Source organism: Oncorhynchus gorbuscha, linkage group LG19 (genome assembly GCF_021184085.1).
Source record: "Oncorhynchus gorbuscha isolate QuinsamMale2020 ecotype Even-year linkage group LG19, OgorEven_v1.0, whole genome shotgun sequence".
NCBI classification, from domain to species: domain Eukaryota; kingdom Metazoa; phylum Chordata; class Actinopteri; order Salmoniformes; family Salmonidae; genus Oncorhynchus; species Oncorhynchus gorbuscha.
The window spans coordinates 67,240,795-67,263,294 of record NC_060191.1 but is presented as its reverse complement, the minus strand read 5'-3'; the positions used below and the strand labels follow the sequence as shown (position 1 = coordinate 67,263,294).

The following is a 22,500-nucleotide window of genomic DNA, read 5'->3' as shown; positions in this document are numbered from 1 at the left end:
TCTCTCTCCCATTGTCTCACGCACTGTCTCGCTCTCCCCTCTCCCATTGTCTCGCGCACTGTCTCTCTCTCCCATTGTCTCGTGCACTGTCTCTCTCTCCCATTGTCTCGCGCACTGTCTCTCTCTCCCATTGTCTCGCGCTCTGTCTCTTTCTCCCCTCTCCCATTGTCTCGCGCACTGTCTCTCTCTCCCATTGTCTCGCGCACTGTCTCTCTCTCCCCTCTCCCATTGTCTCGCGCACTGTCTCTCTCTCCCATTGTCTCACGCACAGTCTCTCTCTCCCCTCTCCCATTGTCTCACGCACAGTCTCTCTCTCCCCTCTCCCATTGTCTCACGCACAGTCTCTCTCTCCCCTCTCCCATTGTCTCACGCACAGTCTCTCTCTCCCCTCTCCCATTGTCTCACGCACAGTCTCTCTCTCCCCTCTCCCATTGTCTCGCGCACTGTCTCTCTCTCCCATTGTCTCGCGCACTGTCTCTCTCTCCCCTCTCCCATTGTCTCGCGCACTGTCTCTCTCTCCCATTGTCTCGTGCACTGTCTCTCTCTCCCATTGTCTCGCGCACTGTCTCTCTCTCCCATTGTCTCGCGCTCTGTCTCTTTCTCCCCTCTCCCATTGTCTCGCGCACTGTCTCTCTCTCCCATTGTCTCGCGCACTGTCTCTCTCTCCCCTCTCCCATTGTCTCGCGCACTGTCTCTCTCTCCCATTGTCTCACGCACAGTCTCTCTCTCCCCTCTCCCATTGTCTCACGCACAGTCTCTCTCTCCCCTCTCCCATTGTCTCACGCACAGTCTCTCTCTCCCCTCTCCCATTGTCTCACGCACAGTCTCTCTCTCCCCTCTCCCATTGTCTCACGCACAGTCTCTCTCTCCCCTCTCCCATTGTCTCGCGCACTGTCTCTCTCTCCCATTGTCTCGCGCACTGTCTCTCTCTCCCCTCTCCCATTGTCTCGCGCACTGTCTCTCTCTCCCATTGTCTCGCGCACTGTCTCTTTCTCCCCTCTCCCATTGTCTCGCGCTGTCTCTTTCTCCCCTCTCCCATTGTCTCGCGCACTGTCTCTTTCTCCCCTCTCCCATTGTCTCGCGCTCTGTCTCTCTCTCCCCTCTCCCATTGTCTCGCGCTCTTTCTCCCCTCTCCCATTGACTCGTGCTCTGTCTCTCTCTCCCCTCTCCCATTGTCTGAGTGCTCTGTCTCTCTCTCCCCTCTCCCATTGACTCACGCACTGTCTCTCGCTCCCCTCTCCCATTGTCTCGCGCTCTGTCTCTTTCCCCCTCTCTATCTGTATGTCTCTGTCTGTCTCTCTCTCAGTCTGTCTCTCTCTCGGTCTTTCTATCTCTGTCTCTCTCTCGGTCTCTCCCTCTCCCTTTCTCTCTCCCCCCTCTCTATCTGTGTGTCTATCTCCCCGTCTCTTTCTCTCTCTTTCTCACTCTCCCCCTCTCTCTCTCTTTCTCTCCCTCTTTCTCAGTCAGGCAGGCAGAGGCTGTAATTGGTTAATTGTGATGAATGAGCTGTCCATCAGGCAGACACAGGTTGTGTGTGTGTGTGTGTGTGTGTGTGTGTGTGTGTGTGTGTGTGTGTGTGTGTGTGTGTGTGTGTGTGTGTGTGTGTGTGTGTGTGTGTGTGTGTGTGTGTGTGTGTGTGTGTGTGTGTGTGTGTGTGTGTTGAACAGCTGGAGAGGCCAGGCCTCGAGCCGCCAACTAACACGATTACAGAGAGACATAATCCAGACCTCTCTGAATCTCTCCCTCCCCCTTCCGTCTCTCCATCTTTCTCTCCAATTCCCGCTCTCCCCCTCTCTTTGCCTTTCTGTTCATTTTCTCCCTTCCATCTTTCAATGACTCCTTCCCGCCCTTCATCTCTACCTCTCCTCCTGTTCTTTCCTGTGTCAATGTCTTCCTGGAGGAAGTGATGCAATCTGGTGAGGGTGGGAGCAAGGGAGGGAGAGAGAGAAGGGAGAGTTGGCAAGAGAGATGGAGAAAGAGAGGACTGTTGGCAAGAGGAGGGAGGGAGAGAGAGAAGAGGAGGGAGGGAGAGAGAGAAGAGGAGGGGAGAGAGAGAAGAGGAGGGGAGAGAGAGAAGAGGAGGGGAGATGACTTCGAGTACAACAAGGTAGAGGCCAGTAAATAGCTGATATTAAATTGTGGCTCCATGGAGGCTGTGTATCGATCGCTGAGACACACAGAGTTTGTGTGGAGTGAGGCTTCTGTGTCTGCGGTTGCTTAGGTACCTTGTACCAGTCCAGAGCTGCACAGTAGTTGTCTAATGGCAATAACAACCCTACTGCAACACAACAGTGGAAAGACATGTGGCACTATGTGAATGTGTTCTGTTTAGAATGTCTGGTGATGTTCTGGTCCACTATGTGAATGTGTTCTGTTTAGAATGTCTGGTGATGTTCTGGTCCACTATGTGAATGTGTTTGTCTTGTCAGTAGGAACAGCAGCAGGGTCCACTGGCTGTGTGATGACAAACACAACATCCTGGAACACCCCCATTATCAGTGGGAATGCTGGGATGTGTAGTCAGTGGCAGCAGGCAGAGCAGATTGCATGCTGGGAGCTGTGGTCCAGGCAGGGCAGTAGTCGATGTCTCTGTGGCTGATGTGATGAATGGTGGTTGTTGCCGTGGCAAATTGTCCTGAAAGCAATCTGAGACACATCACCACGGCGATAAAGGAAGAGCTTATTGATCCCTGTGAAGTAATACAGTGAATATATCACACACATACAAACACACACACACACTGAATATATCACACACACACAGTGAATATATCACACACATACAAACACACACACGGTGAAAATATCACACACACACAGTGAATATATCACACACATACAAACACACACACACGATCACACACACACACAGTGAATATATCACACACACACGTTCTCACACATGCACGATCACACACACACACACACACACACACAGTGAATATATCACACACACGCACTATCACACACACAGTGAATATATCACACACACACGGTCTCACACATGCACGATCACACACACACACACACACACAGTGAAAATATCACACACACACAGTGAAAATATCAGCTAACAGACTGAGGGATGATGGTGATGATCAGCAACAACACGAAGAGAGGAGTGGTGAGGACACACACTGACAGCTCTAGCTAATGCTTTTTACAAGCACCCGACGGCCTGGAGGGATAAGAGTGTGACAGAAAGGAAGAGAGAGAATAAGATGAGAAGGAGAGTGATCAATAGAGAAATATATAAGAGAGACACAGAGAAGGAGATGAGAGAGACAGAGAAGGAGATGAGAGAGACAGAGAAGGAGATGAGAGAGACAGAGAAGGAGATGAGAGAGACAGAGAAGGAGATGAGAGAGACAGAGAAGGAGATGAGAGAGACAGAGAAGGAGATGAGAGACAGAGAAGGAGATGAGAGAGACAGAGAAGGAGATGAGAGAGACAGAGAAGGAGATGAGAGAGACGGAGAAGGAGATGAGAGAGACGGAGAAGGAGATGAGAGAGACGGAGAAGGAGATGAGAGAGACGGAGAAGGAGATGAGAGAGACGGAGAAGGAGATGAGAGAGACGGAGAAGGAGATGAGAGAGACGGAGAAGGAGATGAGAGAGACGGAGAAGGAGATGAGAGAGACTGAGAAGGAGATGAGAGAGACGGAGAAGGAGATGAGAGAGACGGAGAGAGACAGAGAAGGAGATCAGAGAGACAGAGAAGGAGATCAGAGAGACAGAGAAGGAGATGAGCGAGACAGAGAAGGAGATGAGAGAGACAGAGAAGGAGATGAGAGAGACAGAGAAGGAGATGAGAGAGACGGAGAAGGAGATGAGAGAGACGGAGAAGGAGATGAGAGACAGAGAAGGAGATGAGAGAGACAGAGAAGGAGATGAGAGACAGAGAAGGAGATGAGAGAGACAGAGAAGGAGATGAGAGAGACAGAGAAGGAGATGAGAGAGACAGAGAAGGAGATGAGAGAGACAGAGAAGGAGATGAGAGAGACAGAGAAGGAGATGAGAGAGACAGAGAAGGAGATGAGAGAGACAGAGAAGGAGATGAGAGACAGAGAAGGAGATGAGAGACAGAGAAGGAGATGAGAGACAGAGAAGGAGATGAGAGACAGAGAAGGAGATGAGAGAGACAGAGAAGGAGATGAGAGAGACAGAGAAGGAGATGAGAGAGACAGAGAAGGAGATGAAGAGACAGAGAAGGAGATGAGAGAGACAGAGAAGGAGATGAGAGAGACAGAGAAGGAGATGAGAGAGACAGAGAAGGAGATGAGAGAGACAGAGAAGGAGATGAGAGAGACAGAGAAGGAGATGAGAGAGACAGAGAAGGAGAGGAGATGAGAGAGACGAGAGAAGGAGATGAGAGAGACGGAGAAGGAGATGAGAGAGACGGAGAAGGAGATGAGAGAGAGACGGAGAAGGAGATGAGAGAGACGGAGAAGGAGACGAGAGAGACGGAGAAGGAGATGAGAGAGACGAGAGAGATGGAGAAGGAGAGATGAGAGAGACGGAGAAGATGAGAGAGACGGAGAGGAGACGGAGAAGGAGACGAGAGAGACGGAGAGAGGAGACAGAGAGGAGATGAGAGAAGAGAGAGATGAGAGAGACGGAGAAGGAGATGAGAGAGACGGAGAAGGAGATGAGAGAGACTGGAGAAGGAGACAGAGAGAAGGAGATGGAGAAGGAGAGATGAGAGAAACAGGAGACAGAGAGAGATGAGAGAGACAGAGAAGGAGATGAGAGAGACGGAGAAGGAGATGAGAGAGACGGAGAAGGAGATGAGAGAGACGGAGAAGGAGATGAGAGAGACGGAGAAGGAGATGAGAGAGACAGAGAAGGAGATGAGAGACAGAGAAGGAGATGAGAGAGACAGAGAAGGAGATGAGAGAGACGGAGAAGGAGATGAGAGAGACAGAGAAGGAGATGAGAGAGACGGAGAAGGAGATGAGAGAGACGGAGAAGGAGATGAGAGAGACTGAGAAGGAGATGAGAGACAGAGAGAAGGAGATGAGAGACAGAGAGAAGGAGATGATATAAATAGATCAGAGAGACAGAGAAGGAGATGAGAGAGACAGAGAAGGAGATGAGAGAGACAGAGAAGGAGATGAGAGAGACAGAGAAGGAGATGAGAGAGACAGAGAAGGAGATGAGAGAGACAGAGAAGGAGATGAGAGAGACAGAGAAGGAGATGAGACACAGAGAAGGAGATGAGAGAGACAGAGAAGGAGATGAGAGAGACAGAGAAGGAGATGAGAGAGACAGAGAAGGAGATGAGAGAGACAGAGAAGGAGATGAGAGAAATAGATCAGAGAGACAGCCATCACAGCAGCAAGATGTGTGACCTGTTGCCACAATAAAAGGGCAACCAGTGAAGAACAAACACCATTGTAAATACAACCCATATTTATTTATTTATTTTCCATTTTGTACTTTAACTATTTGTACGTTGTTATAACACTGTACATAGCCATAATGACATTTGAAATGTCTCTATTATTTTGAAACTTTTCTGAGTGTAATGTTTACTGTTCATTTTTTGTTTATTTCACTTTTGTTTATTATCTAGTTCACTTGATTTGGCAATGTTAACATATGTTTCTCATGCCAATAAAGCCCTTAAATTGAGTTGAAAGAGAGAGATGGGAGACTGGAGGGACGGAGACTGGAGGGACAGGAGACTGGAGGGACGGAGACTGGAGGGACAGGAGACTGGAGGGACAGGAGACTGGAGGGACAGGAGACTGGAGGGACAGGAGACTGGAGGGACAGGAGACTGGAGGGACAGGAGACTGGAGGGACAGGAGACTGGAGGGACAGAGGGGAGACTGGAGGGACAGAGGGGAGACTGGAGGGACAGAGACGGGAGACTGGAGGGACAGGGACGGGAGGGGCAGAGACGGGAGGGGGAGGGACAGGGACGGGAGGGGCAGAGACGGGAGGGGCAGAGACGGGAGACGGGAGGGACAGAGACGGGGAGGGACAGAGACGGGAGACGGGAGGGACAGAGACGGGAGGGACAGAGACGGGAGGGACAGAGACGGGAGGGACAGAGACGGGAGGGACAGAGACGGGAGGGGCAGAGACGGGAGACGGGAGGGGCAGAGACGGGAGACGGGAGGGGCAGAGACGGGAGGGACAGGAGACTGGAGGGACGGAGACTGGAGGGACGGAGACTGGAGGGACAGGAGACTGGAGGGACGGAGACTGGAGGGACAGGAGACTGGAGGGACAGGAGACTGGAGGGACGGAGACTGGAGGGACGGAGACTGGAGGGACAGGAGACTGGAGGGACAGGAGACTGGAGGGACAGAGGGGAGACTGGAGGGACAGAGGGGAGACTGGAGGGACAGAGGGGAGACTGGAGGGACAGAGACGGGAGACTGGAGGGACAGGGACGGGAGGGGCAGAGACGGGAGGGGGAGGGACAGGGACGGGAGGGGCAGAGACGGGAGGGGCAGAGACGGGAGACGGGAGGGACAGAGACGGGAGACGGGAGGGACAGAGACGGGAGGGACAGAGACGGGAGGGACAGAGACGGGAGGGACAGAGACGGGAGGGACAGAGACGGGAGGGACAGAGACGGGAGGGACAGAGACGGGAGACGGGAGGGGCAGAGACGGGAGACGGGAGGGGCAGAGACGGGAGACGGGAGGAGCAGAGACGGGAGACGGGAGGGGCAGAGACGGGAGACGGGAGGGGCAGAGACGGGAGACGGGAGGGGCAGAGACGGGAGACGGGAGGGGCGGAGACGGGAGACGGGAGGGGCAGAGACGGGAGACGGGAGGGGCGGAGACGGGAGACGGGAGGGACGGAGACGGGAGACGGGAGGGACGGAGACGGGAGGGGCGGAGACGGGAGGGGCGGAGACGGGAGGGGCGGAGACGGGAGGGGCGGAGACGGGAGGGGCGGAGACGGGAGGGGCGGAGACGGGAGGGACTGGAGACGGGAGGGACTGGAGACGGGAGGGACTGGAGACGGGAGGGACTGGAGACGGGAGGGACTGGAGACGGGAGGGACTGGAGACGGGAGGGACTGGAGACGGGAGGGACTGGAGACGGGAGGGACTGGAGACGGGAGGGACTGGAGACTGGATGGGCAGAGACTGGAGACTGGATGGACAGAGACTGGATGGACAGAGACTGGATGGACAGAGACTGGATGGACAGAAACTGGAGACGGGAGGGGCAGAGACGGGAGGGACAGAGACTGGATGGACAGAAACTGGAGACGGGAGGGACTGGAGACGGGATGGGCAGAGACTGGAGGGACTGGAGACTGGATGGACAGAGACTGGAGGGACTGGAGACTGGATGGACAGAGACTGGAGACGGGAGGGGCAGAGACGGGAGGGACTGGAGACTGGATGGGCAGAGACTGGAGACTGGATGGACAGAGACGGGAGGGACTGGAGACTGGATGGACAGAGACTGGATGGACAGAGACTGGATGGACAGAGACTGGATGGACAGAAACTGGAGACGGGAGGGACTGGAGACGGGATGGGCAGAGACTGGAGGGACTGGAGACTGGATGGACAGAGACTGGAGACGGGAGGGGCAGAGACGGGAGGGACAGAGACTGGAGACGGGAGGGGCAGAGACGGGAGGGACAGAGACGGGAGGGACAGAGACGGGAGGGACAGAGACTGGAGACGGGAGGGGCAGAGACGGGAGGGACAGAGACGGGAGGGACAGAGACGGGAGGGACAGAGACTGGAGACGGGAGGGGCAGAGACGGGAGGGACAGAGACGGGAGGGACAGAGACGGGAGGGACAGAGACTGGAGACGGGAGGGGCAGAGACGGGAGGGACAGAGACGGGAGGGACAGAGACGGGAGGACAGAGACTGGAGACGGGAGGGGCAGAGACGGGAGGGACAGAGACGGGAGGGACAGAGACGGGAGGGACAGAGACTGGAGACGGGAGGGGCAGAGACGGGAGGGACAGAGACTGGAGACGGGAGGGGCAGAGACGGGAGGGACAGAGAACTAGTTGCAGGTTCCTCCTGGATGACCCATGACTGACCTCTGGCTACAAACACTGTCTCTGTTTGGAGAGGGAAGAATCTATTGGACTTTACTCTGTTTCTTTCACTCACGCACACACACACCACTCACACACACACCACTCACACACACACCACTCACACACACACCACTCACACACACACCACTCACACACACACAGGAAGGAGTAGATTGATCCTTTTTCAGCTCTCAGGCTAGAAGTTATTGTACCCTAGCAGACCTGGTCAGTACCACGGGGGGGGGTGTGTGTGTGTGTGTGTGTGTGTGTGTGTGTGTGTGTGTGTGTGTGTGTGTGTGTGTGTGTGTGTGTGTGTGTGTGTGTGTGTGTGTGTGTGTGTGTGTGTGTGTGTGTGTGTGTGTGTGTTGTACTGTTCTTGTTCTAGAACATGTCCTTTGAGGGCTGTCAGTGTGTCCTTCTGCCAAAGTCAATCAGCTAAACACAGACACTCTCTTCTGCAGGTTACACTGTCATTCAGTCTGTTTAACACACACACACACACACACACAGACAGTAGTAACTCAGACTGGCTCGTAGAAGTATAGCCTGTGGGCGTCAGTATTCATCTTCACGACAATCACTCTTCCTTCTCTCAATTTATCTCTCTACCAATTCCTCCGTCTCTCATTCTCTCAATCCATCTCTCTACCAACTCTCATATCTCTCCCTCTCTCTTATTTCCCTCAACCCCTGTGTCCCCTTTTAACTCAACCTCCTTAATCTCTCCGTTCCTCTCTCCATCTCGTCTTCTCTTCCTCTCTCCTCATCTCATCTTCTCCTCATCTCGTCTTCTCTTCCTCTCTCTCCATCTCGACTTCTCTTCCTCTCTCCATCTCATCTTCTCTTCCTCTCTCCATCTCGTCTTCTCTTCCTCTCTCCATCTCGTCTTCTCTTGTGTTGTGTGTGTGTGTGTGTGTGTGTTCCTCTCTAGAACTCGTCTTCTCTTCCTCTCTGTCCATCTGTGTTCTCTTCCTCTTCTCCAACATGTCTTCTCTTGTCTCTCTCCATCAATCAGTCACTCTTCCTCTCTCCATCTCGTTACACTGTCATTCAGTCTGTTTAACACACACTCTCCATCTCACACTTCACAGACTCTCTCTCTCCATCTCGCTTCTCTTCCTCTCTCTCATCTCGTCTAGCCTGTCTCTCTCCATCTCGTATTCTCTTCCTCTCTCTCCATCTCACTTCTCTTCCTTCTCTCAATCTTTTCTCTTCCTCTCTCTCCATCCGTCTTCTCTTCCTCTCAATCCATCTCTTCCTCTCCAATCTCTCTTCTCTTCCTCTCTCCTCATCTCGTCTTCCTCTCTCCTCATCTCGTCTTGTCCCCTTTCCCCATCTCGTCTTCTCTTCCTCTCTCCCCATCTCGTCTTCTCTTCCTCTCTCCAATTCGTCTTCTCTTCCTCTCTCCTCATCTCGTCTTCTCTTCCTCTCTCTCCTCATCTAGTCTTCTCTTCCTCTCTCTCCTCATCTCGTCTTCTCTTCCTCTCTCTCCTCATCTCGTCTTCTCTTCCCCTCCATCTCGTCTTCTCTTCCCCTCCATCTCGTCTTCTCTTCCTCTCTCCATCTCGTCTTCTCTTCCTCTCTCCATCTCGTCTTCTCTTCCTCTCTCCATCTCGTCTTCTCTTCCTCTCTCCATCTCGTCTTCTCTTCCTCTCTCTCCATCTCGTCTTCTCTTCCTCTCTCCATCTCGTCTTCTCTTCCTCTCTCTCCATCTCGTCTTCTCTTCCTCTCTCTCTCCATCTCGTCTTCTCTTCCTCTCTCTCCATCTCGTCTTCTCTTCCTCTCTCTCCATCTCGTCTTCTCTTCCTCTCTCCCATCTTGTCTTCTCTTCCTCTCTCCTCATCTCGTCTTCTCTTCCTCTATTGTTCTATTTCTGTTTTAGTGAGATGTTTGTACTTTGACGGGTGGAGTGTGCTGTTACGACAGGGAGAGGTGGATCTACGGGTTTCTCTTTCACAGAGTGGACATAACACACACGCACACACTCATTGTGGTGGTTGTTGAGAAACTACAGTGTCCTCTCTGCTGCCTGTCCAACCAGACTGAGATATGAAGACATGTATTGTAATGTGTGTTTTGGAACCAGACCAAGTTCCCTGTGTTTTATTTCTCCTTTCTCCTCCCTCACGCCCCCTCCCTCACCTACCGTGCCTCCCCCCTCCCTCCTGCCGAGAGGGGGGGGGGGGGTTGGTTGCTGGGGTGGTGGTTGGGTAAGGTAGGCAAGGCTCTCTTCTCTGTGTGTGTGTGTGTGTAGTGTGTGTGTGTGTGTGTGTGTGTGTGTGTGTGTGTGTGTGTGTGTGTGTGTGTGTGTGTGTGTGTGTGTGTGTGTGTGTGTGTGTGTGTGTGTGTGTGTGTGTGTGAGAGAGAGAGGCTCAGATCCATGCTAACCAGATTTAGCTTTGGCTGCGCCGGGGAGGCAAACACGATTACCTCTGGCTAATGGCCCTACTGACTGAGAGAGGGGGAGGGGAGGAGAAGGGATTGAGGGAGGATGGGAAAGGGGGTTGACGGGGGGAGAGGGAGTGGGGAGGCAGGATAGCCTGTGATAATTATCCCCCTGCCTCCCGAGGCATTGATGGATACAGCTTTAGAGATCTCTCTCTCTCTCTCTCTCTCTCTCTAACCATCTCACTCTCTCTCTCTGTCTATAGCGATCAGGAGGAAGGAGAATGGCTGGTATGACGAAGAACATCCCCTTGTCTTCCTCTTCCTCGGCTCCTCTGGAATCGGTAACTCCTCTACATCCCTCTCTACATCCCTCTCTCTCTACAGCCCTCTCTCTGCATCTCTCTCTCTCTACAGCCCTCTCTCTACATCCCTCTCTCTCTACATCCCTCTCTGCATCCCTCTCTCTCTACATCCCTCTCTCTACATCCCTCTCTGCATCCCTCTCTCTACAGCCCTCTCTCTACATCCCTCTCTCTACATCCCTCTCTCTACATCCCTCTCTCTACATCCCTCTCTCTACAGCCCTCTCTCTCTCTACAGCCCTCTCTCTCTACATCCCTCTCTACATCCCTCTCTCTAAATCTCTCTACACCCCCTCTCTACACCCCCCTCTCTACACCCCCCTCTCTACACCCCCTCTCTACACCCCCCTCTCTACATCTCTCTCTCTACATCCCTCTCTCTACATCCCTCTCTCTACACCCCTCTCTCTACATCCCTCTCTACATCCCTCTCTCTACAGCCCTCTCTCTGCATCTCCTCTCTCTACAGCCCTCTCTCTACATCCCTCTCTCTCTACAGCCCTCTCTCTGCATCCCTCTCTACAGCCCTCTCTCTACATCCCACATCCCTCTCTCTACAGCCCTCTCTCTACATCCCTCTCTCTACATCCCTCTCTCTACATCCCTCTCTCTACAGCCCTCTCTCTCTCTACAGCCCTCTCTCTCTACATCCCTCTCTACATCCTTCTCTCTACATCCCTCTCTCTAAATCTCTCTACACCCCCTCTCTATCCCCCTCTCTACACCCCCTCTCTACATCCCCCCCTCTACATCCCTCTCTACATCCCTCTCTCTACACCCCTCTCTCTACACCCCTCTCTCTACATCCCTCTCTCTAAATCTCTCTACATCCCTCTCTCTAAATCTCTCTACACCCCCCTCTCTACACCCATCTCTCTACACCCATCTCTCTTCACCCATCTCTCTACACCCATCTCTCTACACCCATCTCTCTACACCCCTCTCTCTACACCCCTCTCTCTACACCCCTCTCTCCACATCCCTCTCTCCACATCCTTCTCTCTCTACATCCATCCATCCCTCTCTCTCCATCCCTCTCTCTCTACATCCCTCTCTCTCTACATCCCTCTCTCTCTACAGCCCTCTCTCTGCATCCCTCTCTCTCTACAGCCCTCTCTCTGCATCCCTCTCTCTCTACAGCCCTCTCTCTACATCCCTCTCTCTACATCCCTCTCTCTACAGCCCTCTCTCTACAGCCCTCTCTCTACATCCCTCTCTCTACATCCCTCTCTCTACATCCCTCTCTCTACATCTCTCCCCCTCTCTCTACATCCCTCTCTACATCCTTCTCTCTACATCCCTCTCTCTAAATCTCTCTACATCCCTCTCTACACCCCCTCTCTACATCCCCCCCTCTCTACACCCCTCTACATCCCTCTCTCTACATCCCTCTCTCTACAGCCCTCTCTCTACACCCCTCTCTCATCCCTCTCTACATCTCTCTACATCCCTCTCTACATCCTCTACACCCCCTCTCTACATCCCCTCCACTCTCTCACCCATCTCTCTACATCCCTCTCACCCATCTCTCTACAGCCCTCTCTCTACAGCCCTCTCTCACAGCCTCTCTACATCCCCTCTCTACATCCCTCTCTCTCCCTCTCTACATCCCTCCATCCCTCCATCCCTCTCTCTCCATCCCTCTCTCTCACCCCTCTCTCTCATCACATCCCTCTCTCTCCATCCCTCTCTCCACCCCTCTCTCTCCACCCCTCTCTCTCTACATCCCTCTCTCTCCATCCCTCTCTCTCTCCATCCCTCTCTCTACATCCATCCCTCTCTCTACATCCATCCCTCTCTACATCCCTCTCTCTACAGCCCTCTCTCTCTACAGCCCTCTCTCTCTACATCCATCCCTCTCTCTACATCCATCCCTCTCTCTCTACCCTCTCTCTCTACATCCCTCTCTCTACATCCCTCTCTCTCTCCATCAGCCCTCTCAGCCCTCTCTCTACAGCCCTCTCTCTCTCTACATCCCTCTCTCTCTCTACATCCCTCTCTCTCTCCCTCTACATCCCTCTCTCTAAATCTCTCTAACCCATCTCTACACCCATCTCTCTACACCCATCTCTCTACACCCATCTCTCTACACCCATCTCTCTACACCCATCTCTCTACACCCATCACCTCTCTACACCCCCTCTCTACACCCCCTCTCTACACCCATCTCTCTACACCCATCTCTCTACACCCATCTCTCTACACCCATCTCTCTACATCCCTCTCTACATCCTTCTCTCTACATCCCTCTCTCTAAATCTCTCTATACCCCCCTCTCTACAGCCCTCTCTCTACATCTCTCTCTCTCTCTACATCTCTCTCTCTCTCTACATCTCTCTCTCTACATCCCTCTCTCTCTGTCTACATCTCTCTCTCTACAGCCCTCTCTCTCTCTCTACAGCCCTCTCTCTCTCTCTACATCCCTCTCTCTACATCCCTCTCTCTACACCCATCTCTCTACACCCATCTCTCTACACCCATCTCTCTACACCCATCTCTCTACACCCCTCTCTCTACACCCCTCTCTACACCCCTCTCTACACCCCTCTCTCTACAGCCCTCTCTCTACAGCCCTCTCTCTACAGCCCTCTCTCTACAGCCCTCTCTCTACAGCTCTCTCTACAGCCCTCTCTCTCTCTACAGCCCTCTCTCTCTACAGCCCTCTCTCTCTCTACATCCCTCTCTCTCTACAGCCCTCTCTCTCCACCCCTCTCTCTCCACCCCTCTCTCTCCACCCCTCTCTCTACGTCCCTCTCTCTACGTCCCTCTCTCTACGTCCCTCTCTCTACGTCCCTATCTCTCTACATCCCTATCTCTCTACAGCCCTCTCTCTCTACAGCCCTCTCTCTCTATAGCCCTCTCTCTCTATAGCCCTCTCTCTCTACAGCCCTCTCTCTCTACAGCCCTCTCTCTCTACAGCCCTCTCTCTCTACAGCCCTCTCTCTCTACAGCCCTCTCTCTCTACAGCCCTCTCTCTCTACATCCCTCTCTACATCCCTCTCTCTAAATCTCTCTACATCCCTCTCTCTAAATCTCTCTACATCTCTCTCTCTACACCCATCTCTCTACACCCATCTCTCTACACCCATCTCTCTACACCCATCTCTCTCTACACCCATCTCTCTACACCCATCTCTCTACACCCATCTCTCTACACCCCTCTCTACACCCCTCTCTCTACACCCCCTCTCTCTACACCCCTCTCTACACCCCTCTACACCTCTCTACACCCCCTCTCTACACCCATCTCTCTACACCCATCTCTCTACACCCATCTCTCTACACCCATCTCTCTACACCCATCTCTCTACACCCATCTCTCTACATCCTTCTCTCTACATCCCTCTCTCTAAATCTCTCTATACCCCCCTCTCTACAGCCCTCTCTCTACATCTCTCTCTCTCTCTACATCTCTCTCTCTCTCTACATCTCTCTCTCTCTCTACATCTCTCTCTCTCTCTACAGCCTCTCTCTATAGCCCTCTCTCTCTACAGCCCTCTCTCTCTACAGCCCTCTCTCTCTACAGCCCTCTCTCTCTACAGCCCTCTCTCTACAGCCCTCTCTCTCTACATCCCTCTCTCTAAATCTCTCTACATCCCTCTCTCTAAATCTCTCTACATCCCTCTCTCTAACCCCTCTCTCTACATCCCTCTCTCTACATCCCTCTCTACATCCTCTCTACATCCCTCTCTACAGCCCTCTCTCTACACCCCTCTCTACACCCCTCTCTACACCCATCTCTCTACACCCATCTCTCTACACCCATCTCTCTACACCCATCTCTCTACACCCATCTCTCTACACCCCTCTCTCTACACCCCTCTCTGCACCCCTCTCTCTACACCCCTCTCTCTCCATCCCTCTCTCTCTCCATCCCTCTCTCCATCCCTCTCTCTCTCCATCCCTCTCTCTACATCCCTCTCTCTACTACATCCCTCTCTCTCTACATCCTTCTCTCTACATCCCTCTCTCTCTCTCTACAGCCCTCTCTCTCTACATCCCTCTCTCTCTCTACAGCCCTCTCTCTACATCCATACCTCTCTCTACATCCATACCTCTCTCTACATCCCTCTCTCTACATCCCTCTCTCTACTACATCCCTCTCTCTCTACGTCTCTCTCTCTACAGCCCTCTCTCTACAGCCCTCTCTCTATCTACATCCCTCTCTCTCTACATCCCTCTCTCTACATCCCTCTCTCTAAATCTCTCTACATCCCTCTCTCTACACCCATCTCTACACCCATCTCTCTACACCCATCTCTCTACACCCATCTCTACACCCATCTCTCTACACTTCCCTCTCTACACCCCCTCTCTACACCCTCTCTCTCTACACCCATCTCTCTACACCCATCTCTCTACACCCATCTCTCTACACCCATCTCTCTCTACACCCATCTCTCTACATCCCTCTCTCTCTCTACACCCCTCTCTACATCCTCTCTCTCTACATCCTCTCTCTCTCTACATCCCTCTCTCTACATCCCTCTCTCTCTACATCCCTCTCTCTCTACATCTCTCTCTCTACAGCCCTCTCTCTCTACAGCCCTCTCTCTCTACAGCTCCTACAGCCTCTCTCTACATCCCTCTCTACATCCATCTCTCTCTACATCCCTCTCTCTACACCCATCTCTCTACACCCATCTCTCTACACCCATCTCTCTACACCCCCTCTCTACACCCCTCTCTACACCCCCACTCTCTACACCCCCTCTCTACACCCCCTCTCTACACCCCCTCTCTACACCCCCTCTCTACACCCCCTCTCTACACCCATCTCTCTATACCCATCTCTCTACATCCCTCTCTCTAAATCTCTCTACATCCCTCTCTACAGCCCTCTCTACATCTCTCTCTACATCTCTCTCTCTCTCATCTCTCTCTCTCTACATCTCTCTCTCTCTACATCTCTCTCTCTCTACATCTCTCTCTCTACATCTCTCTACAGCCCTCTCTCTCTCTCTCTCTACATCCCTCTCTCTACATCCCTCTCTCTACACCCATCTCTCTACACCCCTACACCCATCTCTCTACACCCCCTCTCTCTACACCCCCTCTCTACACCCCCTCTCTACACCCATCTCTCTACACCCATCTCTCTACACCCATCTCTCTACACCCCTCTCTCTACACCCCCCTCTCTACACCCCCTCTCTACACCCATCTCTCTACACCCATCTCTCTACACCCATCTCCCTACATCCCTCTCTCTAAATCTCTCTACATCTCTATACCCCTCTCTCTACAGCCCTCTCTCTACATCCCTCTCTCTCTACATCCCTCTCTCTCTACATCCCTCTCTCTACATCTCTCTCTCTACAGCCCTCTCTCTCTCTCCCTCTCTCTCTACATCCCTCTCTCTACATCCTCTCTCTCTACACCCATCTCTCTACACCCATCTCTCTACACCCCCCTCTCTACACCCATCTCTCTACACCCCTCTCTCTACACCCCTCTCTCTACACCCCTCTCTCTACACCCCTCTCTCTACACCCATCTCTCTACACCCATCTCTCTCTCTCTACAGCCCTCTCTCTCTACATCCCTCTCTCTCTACATCCCTCTCTCTACTACATCCCTCTCTCTCTACAGCCCTCTCTCTCTCTCTCTCTCTACAGCCCTCTCTCTCTACAGCCCTCTCTCTCTCACCCCTCTCTCTCCACCCCTCTCTCTACAGCCCTCTCTCTACAGCCCTCTCTCTCTACAGCCCTCTCTCTCTCTATAGCCCTCTCTCTCTACATCCCTCTCTCTCTACATCCCTCTCTCTCTACATCCCTCTCTCTCTACATCCCTCTCTCTCTACATCCCTCTCTCTCTCTAAATCTCTCTACATCCCTCTCTCTACATCCCTCTCTACATCCCTCTCTCTAAATCTCTCTACAGCCCTCTCTCTACACCCCTCTCTACACCCCCTCTCTACATCCCTCTCTCTACACCCATCTCTCTACACCCATCTCTCTACACCCATCTCTCTACACCCATCTCTCTACACCCATCTCTCTACACCCATCTCTCTACACCCATCTCTCTACACCCATCTCTCTACACCCATCTCTCTACACCCCTCTCTCTACACCCATCTTTCTACACCCATCTCTCTACACCCCTCTCTCTACACCCCTCTCTCTACACCCCTCTCTACATCCCTCTCTCTACATCTCTCTCTCTCTACATCTCTCTCTCTCTCTACATCTCTCTCTCTACATCCCTCTCTCTCTCTACATCTCTCTCTCTACAGCCCTCTCTCTCTCTCTACAGCCCTCTCTCTCTCTACAGCCCTCTCTCTCTCTCTCTCTCTCTCTCTACATCCCTCTCTCTACACCCCTCTCTCTACACCCATCTCTCTACACCCATCTCTCCCATCTCTCTCTACCCATCTCTCTACACCCATCTCTCTACACCCATCTCTCTACACCCCTCTCTACACCCCCCTCTCTACACCCCCTCTCTACACCCCCCCTCTCTCCATCCCTCTCTCTCCATCCCTCTCTCCATCCCTCTCTCTCCATCCCTCTCTCTCCATCCCTCTCTCCATCCCTCTCTCTCTACATCCTTCTCTCTACATCCCTCTCTCTAAATCTCTCTACACCCCCCTCTCTACACCCCCTCTCTACACCCCCTCTCTACACCCCCTCTCTACACCCCCTCTCTCTACACCCCCTCTCTCTACACCCCTCTCTCTACATCCCTCTCTCTCTACATCCCTCTCTCTCTACATCCCTCTCTCTACATCTCTCTCTCTACACATCCCTCTCTCTACATCCCTCTCTCTACATCCCTCTCTCTACATCCCTCTCTACATCTCTACATCTCTCTCTCTACATCCCTCTCTCTATACCCCTCTCTACACCCCTCTACACCCCTCTCTACACCCCTCTCTCTACACCCATCTCTACACCCATCTCTACACCCCTCTCTCTACACCCCTCTCTCTACACCCCTCTCTCTCCCCTCTCTCACCCCTCTCTACACCCTCTCTCTCTCTACACCCCTCTCTACACCCCTCTCTCTACACCCCTCTACACCCATCTCTCTACACCCCTCTCTCTACACTCCTCTACACCCTCTACACTCCTCCCCTACACCCTCTCTCACCCTCTCTCTACACCCCTCTCTACACCCCTCTCTCTACACCCCTCTCTCTACACCCATCTCTCTACACCCATCTCTCTACATCTCTGTCTCTACATCTCTCTCTCTACACCCCTCTCTCTACACCCCTCTCTCTACACCCCTCTCTCTACAGCCCTCTCTCTACAGCTCTCTCTCTACAGCCCTCTCTCTCTACATCCCTCTCTCTCTACATCCCTCTCTCTCTTACATCCCTCTCTCTCTTACATCCCTCTCTCTACACCCCTCTCTCTACACCCCTCTCTCTACATCCCCCTACACTCTACATCCCCTACACCTCTCTACATCCCCTCTCTCTACATCCCCTCTCTCTACATCCCTCTCTCTACACCCATCTCTCTACACCCATCTCTCTACACCCATCTCTCTACACCCATCTCTCTACACCCATCTCTCTACACCCATCTCTCTACACCCATCTCTCTACACCCATCTCTCTACACCCATTTCTCTACACCCATCTCTCTACACCCATCTCTCTACACCCATCTCTCTACACCCATCTCTCTACACCCATCTCTCTACATCCCTCTCTACATCCCTCTCTCTCTACATCCCTCTCTCTCTACAGCCCTCTCTCTCTACAGCCCTCTCTCTCTACAGCCCTCTCTCTCTACAGCCCTCTCTCTCTACATCCTTCTCTCTACATCCCTCTCTCTACATCCCTCTCTCTACATCCCTCTCTCTACATCCCTCTCTCTCTACATCCCTCTCTCTACATCCCTCTCTCTCTACATCCCTATCTACATCCCTCTCTCTCTACAGCCCTCTCTCTCTACAGCCCTCTCTCTCTACAGCCCTCTCTCTCTACAGCCCTCTCTCTCTACATCCTTCTCTCTCTACATCCTTCTCTCTCTACATCCCTCTCTCTCTACAACCCTCTCTCTCTACAGCCCTCTCTCTCTACAGCCCTCTCTACATCCTTCTCTCTACATCCTTCTCTCTACATCCATCTCTCTCTACATCCATCTCTCTCTACAGCCCTATCTCTCTACAGCCCTCTCTACATCCTTCTCTCTACATCCTTCTCTCTACATCCATCTCTCTCTACATCCATCTCTCTCTACAGCCCTATCTCTCTACAGCCCTCTCTACATCCTTCTCTCTACATCCTTCTCTCTACATCCATCTCTCTCTACATCCATCTCTCTCTACAGCCCTCTCTCTCTACAGCCCTCTCTCTCTACATTCCTCTCTCTACATCCTTCTCTCTCTACATCCCTCTCTCTCTACAGCCCTCTCTCTCTACAGCCCTCTCTCTCTACAGCCCTCTCTCTCTACAGCCCTCTCTACATCCTTCTCTCTACATCCATCTCTCTCTACATCCCTCTCTCTCTACATCCCTCTCTCTCTACATCCATCTCTCTCTACAGCCCTCTCTCTCTACAGCCCTCTCTCTCTACATCCCTCTCTCTCTACATCCCTCTCTCTCTACATCCCTCTCTCTCTACATCCCTCTCTCTCTACATCCCTCTCTGTCTACATCCCTCTCTCTCTACATCCCTCTCTCACACACACACACACAGAGTCAGCAGCAATGGTTCTGGGTAAATACACACAGACCATCTATATGGAGATAATACACACAGACTGTCTATATGGAGATAGTACACACAGACTGTCTATATGGAGATAATACACACAGACTGTCTATATGGAGATAGTACACACAGACTGTCTATATGGAGATAATACACACAGACTGTCTATATGGAGATAATACACACAGACTGTCTATATGGAGATAGTACACACAGACTGTCTATATGGAGATAGTACACACAGACTGTCTATATGGAGATAGTACACACAGACTGTCTATATGGAGATAGTACACACAGACTGTCTATATGGAGATAATACACACAGACTGTCTATATGGAGATAGTACACACAGACTGTCTATATGGAGATAGTACACACAGACTGTCTATATGGAGATAATACACACAGACTGTCTATATGGAGATAGTACACACAGACTGTCTATATGGAGATTAATATTTATAAGAGGAATATTTTACTGCTTGAGAGTGAGTGATTCCAAAACCATCATCAACCAACCCTCCTCGTTATTGATCCACCAATCAGATAGCAGAGACAACAACTCATAGCCAATCAGCAGATCGATCTACCTGAGATTCCACCCAGATCATCATTACAATGTTGAGAGCTTCACGTGAGATAATCTTTAGAATTGTCAGAGGCTTGGTTGGGCAGTGGATTCTCGTCAGAGCATTGACATTCAAAGCTCTGTCCATACTGCACTCTGATTGGTTACTGTTCTCCTCTTCCCACAGGTAAGACTGAGCTGGCCAAACAGGTGGCTCGTTATATGCACAAGGACCTGAAAAAGGTTACAGTCACACACGTTCACACAGCCAAGCTGAAGTCACACGGTATCAGCAACACTGATCATACTATGGTACCCGTGTGTCATTACTGCTCATTAACCACGCCCCTTCTTCTCTCAGGGATTCATCCGCATGGACATGTCCGAGTTCCAGGAGAAGCACGAGGTATGACGTCATCAATAACACTTTCCCACAACCAGGAAGAGACTTCATGTTCCCACAGCCAGGAATGTCCTCAGGCTGGGATACACTATTCTACTGTGGCCGAGGGCCCGTCTGGATCATCTGCTGCCATCGTTTGGACCAGCTTCCCAGTCTCTGTCATGAACAGTTTAACCCTGTGTTGACTGAGCGATCCTTGGGCTCTGTCTAACCTCTCATCGCCCACAATTCAATTCAAAGAGATGTGTCCAGGTTCCCACAGAAACACATGGCGATGTTCTCTGAAGGAGAGAACTCTCACTCTTCCCATTCAGCCCCAAAACATTGTGTTTGTATCAGAGGAAGGAGTCATCTGGCGTCATCTTCAGTTCAATAATCTACCTGTTATCATAATTCTCTCTCAATTTCTACCTTTTCATCTCTCTTTCTCTCTGCCATCTCTCGCCGTCTATCTCTCCCTCCCTCTCTCACAATCTCTCCCCCTCTCTCTCTCTCTGTCTCTCTCTCCCTCCCTCTCTCACAATCTCTCTCTGTTTCTATCTCTCCCTCCCTCTCTCACAATCTCTCTCCACCTCTCTCTCTGTCTCTATCTCTCCCTCCCTCTCTCACAATCTCTCTCTACCTTGCTCCCTCCCTCTCTCTACCTCTCTTTCTGTCTCTTTCTCTCTCCCTCCCTCTCTCACAATCTCTCTCTACCTTGCTCCCTCCCTCTCTCACAATCTCTCTCTACCTCTCTTTCTGTCTCTATCTCTCCCTCCCTCTCTCATAATCTCTCTCTGTCTCTATTGCTCCATCCCTCTCTCACAATCTCTCTCCACCTCTCTCTCTGTCTCTATCTCTCCCTCCCTCTCTCACAATCTCTCTCTACCTTGCTCCCTCCATCTCTCACAATCTCTCTCTACCTTGCTCCCTACCTCTCTCACAATCTCTCCCCCTCTCTCTCTCTGTCTCTATCTCTCCCTCCCTCTCTCACAATCTCTCTCTACCTTGCTCCCTCTCTCACAATCTCTCTCTACCTTGCTCCCCACCTCTCTCTCTGTCTCTTTCTCTCCCTCTCTCTCTCAAAATATCTCTCTACCTTGCTCCCCACCTCTCCCCACCTATCTTTCTGTCTCTATCTCTCACTCCCTCTCTCACAATCTCTCTCTACCTTGCTCCCCACCTCTCTCCACCTCTCTCTCTGTCTCTTTCGCTCTCTCTCTCTCACAATCTCTCCCCCTCTCTCTCTCTCTGTCTCTCTCTCCCTCCCTCTCTCACAATCTCTCTCTGTTTCTATCTCTCCCTCCCTCTCTCACAATCTCTCTCTACCTTGCTCCCTCCCTCTCTCACAATCTCTCCCCCTCTCTCTCTCTGTCTCTATCTCTCCCTCCCTCTCTCAAAATCTCTCTCTACCTTGCTCCCCACCTCTCTCTACCTCTCTTTCTGTCTCTTTCTCTCTCCCTCCCTCTCTCACAATCTCTCTCTACCTCTCTTTCTGTCTCTATCTCTCCCTCCCTCTCTCATAATCTCTCTCTGTCTCTATTGCTCCATCCCTCTCTCACAATCTCTCTCTACCTCTCTTTCTGTCTCTATCTCTCCCTCCCTCTCTCATAATCTCTCTCTGTCTCTATATGCGCCTGAAAAAGGTTACCTTGCTCCCTCCCTCTCTCACAATCTCTCTCTACCTCTCTTTCTGTCTCTATCTCTCCCTCCCTCTCTCATAATCTCTCTCTGTCTCTATTGCTCCATCCCTCTCTCACAATCTCTCTCCACCTCTCTCTCTGTCTCTATCTCTCCCTCCCTCTCTCACAATCTCTCTCTACCTTGCTCCCTCCCTCTCTCACAATCTCTCTCTACCTTGCTCCCTACCTCTCTCACAATCTCTCCCCCTCTGTCTCTATCTCTCCCTCCCTCTCTCACAATCTCTCTCTACCTTGCTCCCTCTCTCACAATCTCTCTCTACCTTGCTCCCCACCTCTCTCTCTGTCTCTTTCTCTCCCTCTCTCTCTCAAAATATCTCTCTACCTTGCTCCCCACCTCTCCCCACCTATCTTTCTGTCTCTATCTCTCACTCCCTCTCTCACAATCTCT

At 52.0% G+C, this 22,500-nt stretch overlaps 1 protein-coding gene across 1 annotated transcript in view; it reads left to right on the top strand.

Annotated features, from left to right (window-relative positions):
• Nucleotides 1–22,500, top strand: part of clpb (caseinolytic mitochondrial matrix peptidase chaperone subunit B) — a 94,826-nt gene that overhangs the window by 59,206 nt on the left and 13,120 nt on the right. Inside the window, exons 8-10 of the mRNA XM_046315604.1 lie at nucleotides 10,685–10,762; nucleotides 20,215–20,270; nucleotides 20,389–20,433. Coding sequence (XP_046171560.1) covers nucleotides 10,685–10,762; nucleotides 20,215–20,270; nucleotides 20,389–20,433 — 179 coding nt within the window. The remainder of the gene's footprint in view (nucleotides 1–10,684; nucleotides 10,763–20,214; nucleotides 20,271–20,388; nucleotides 20,434–22,500) is intronic.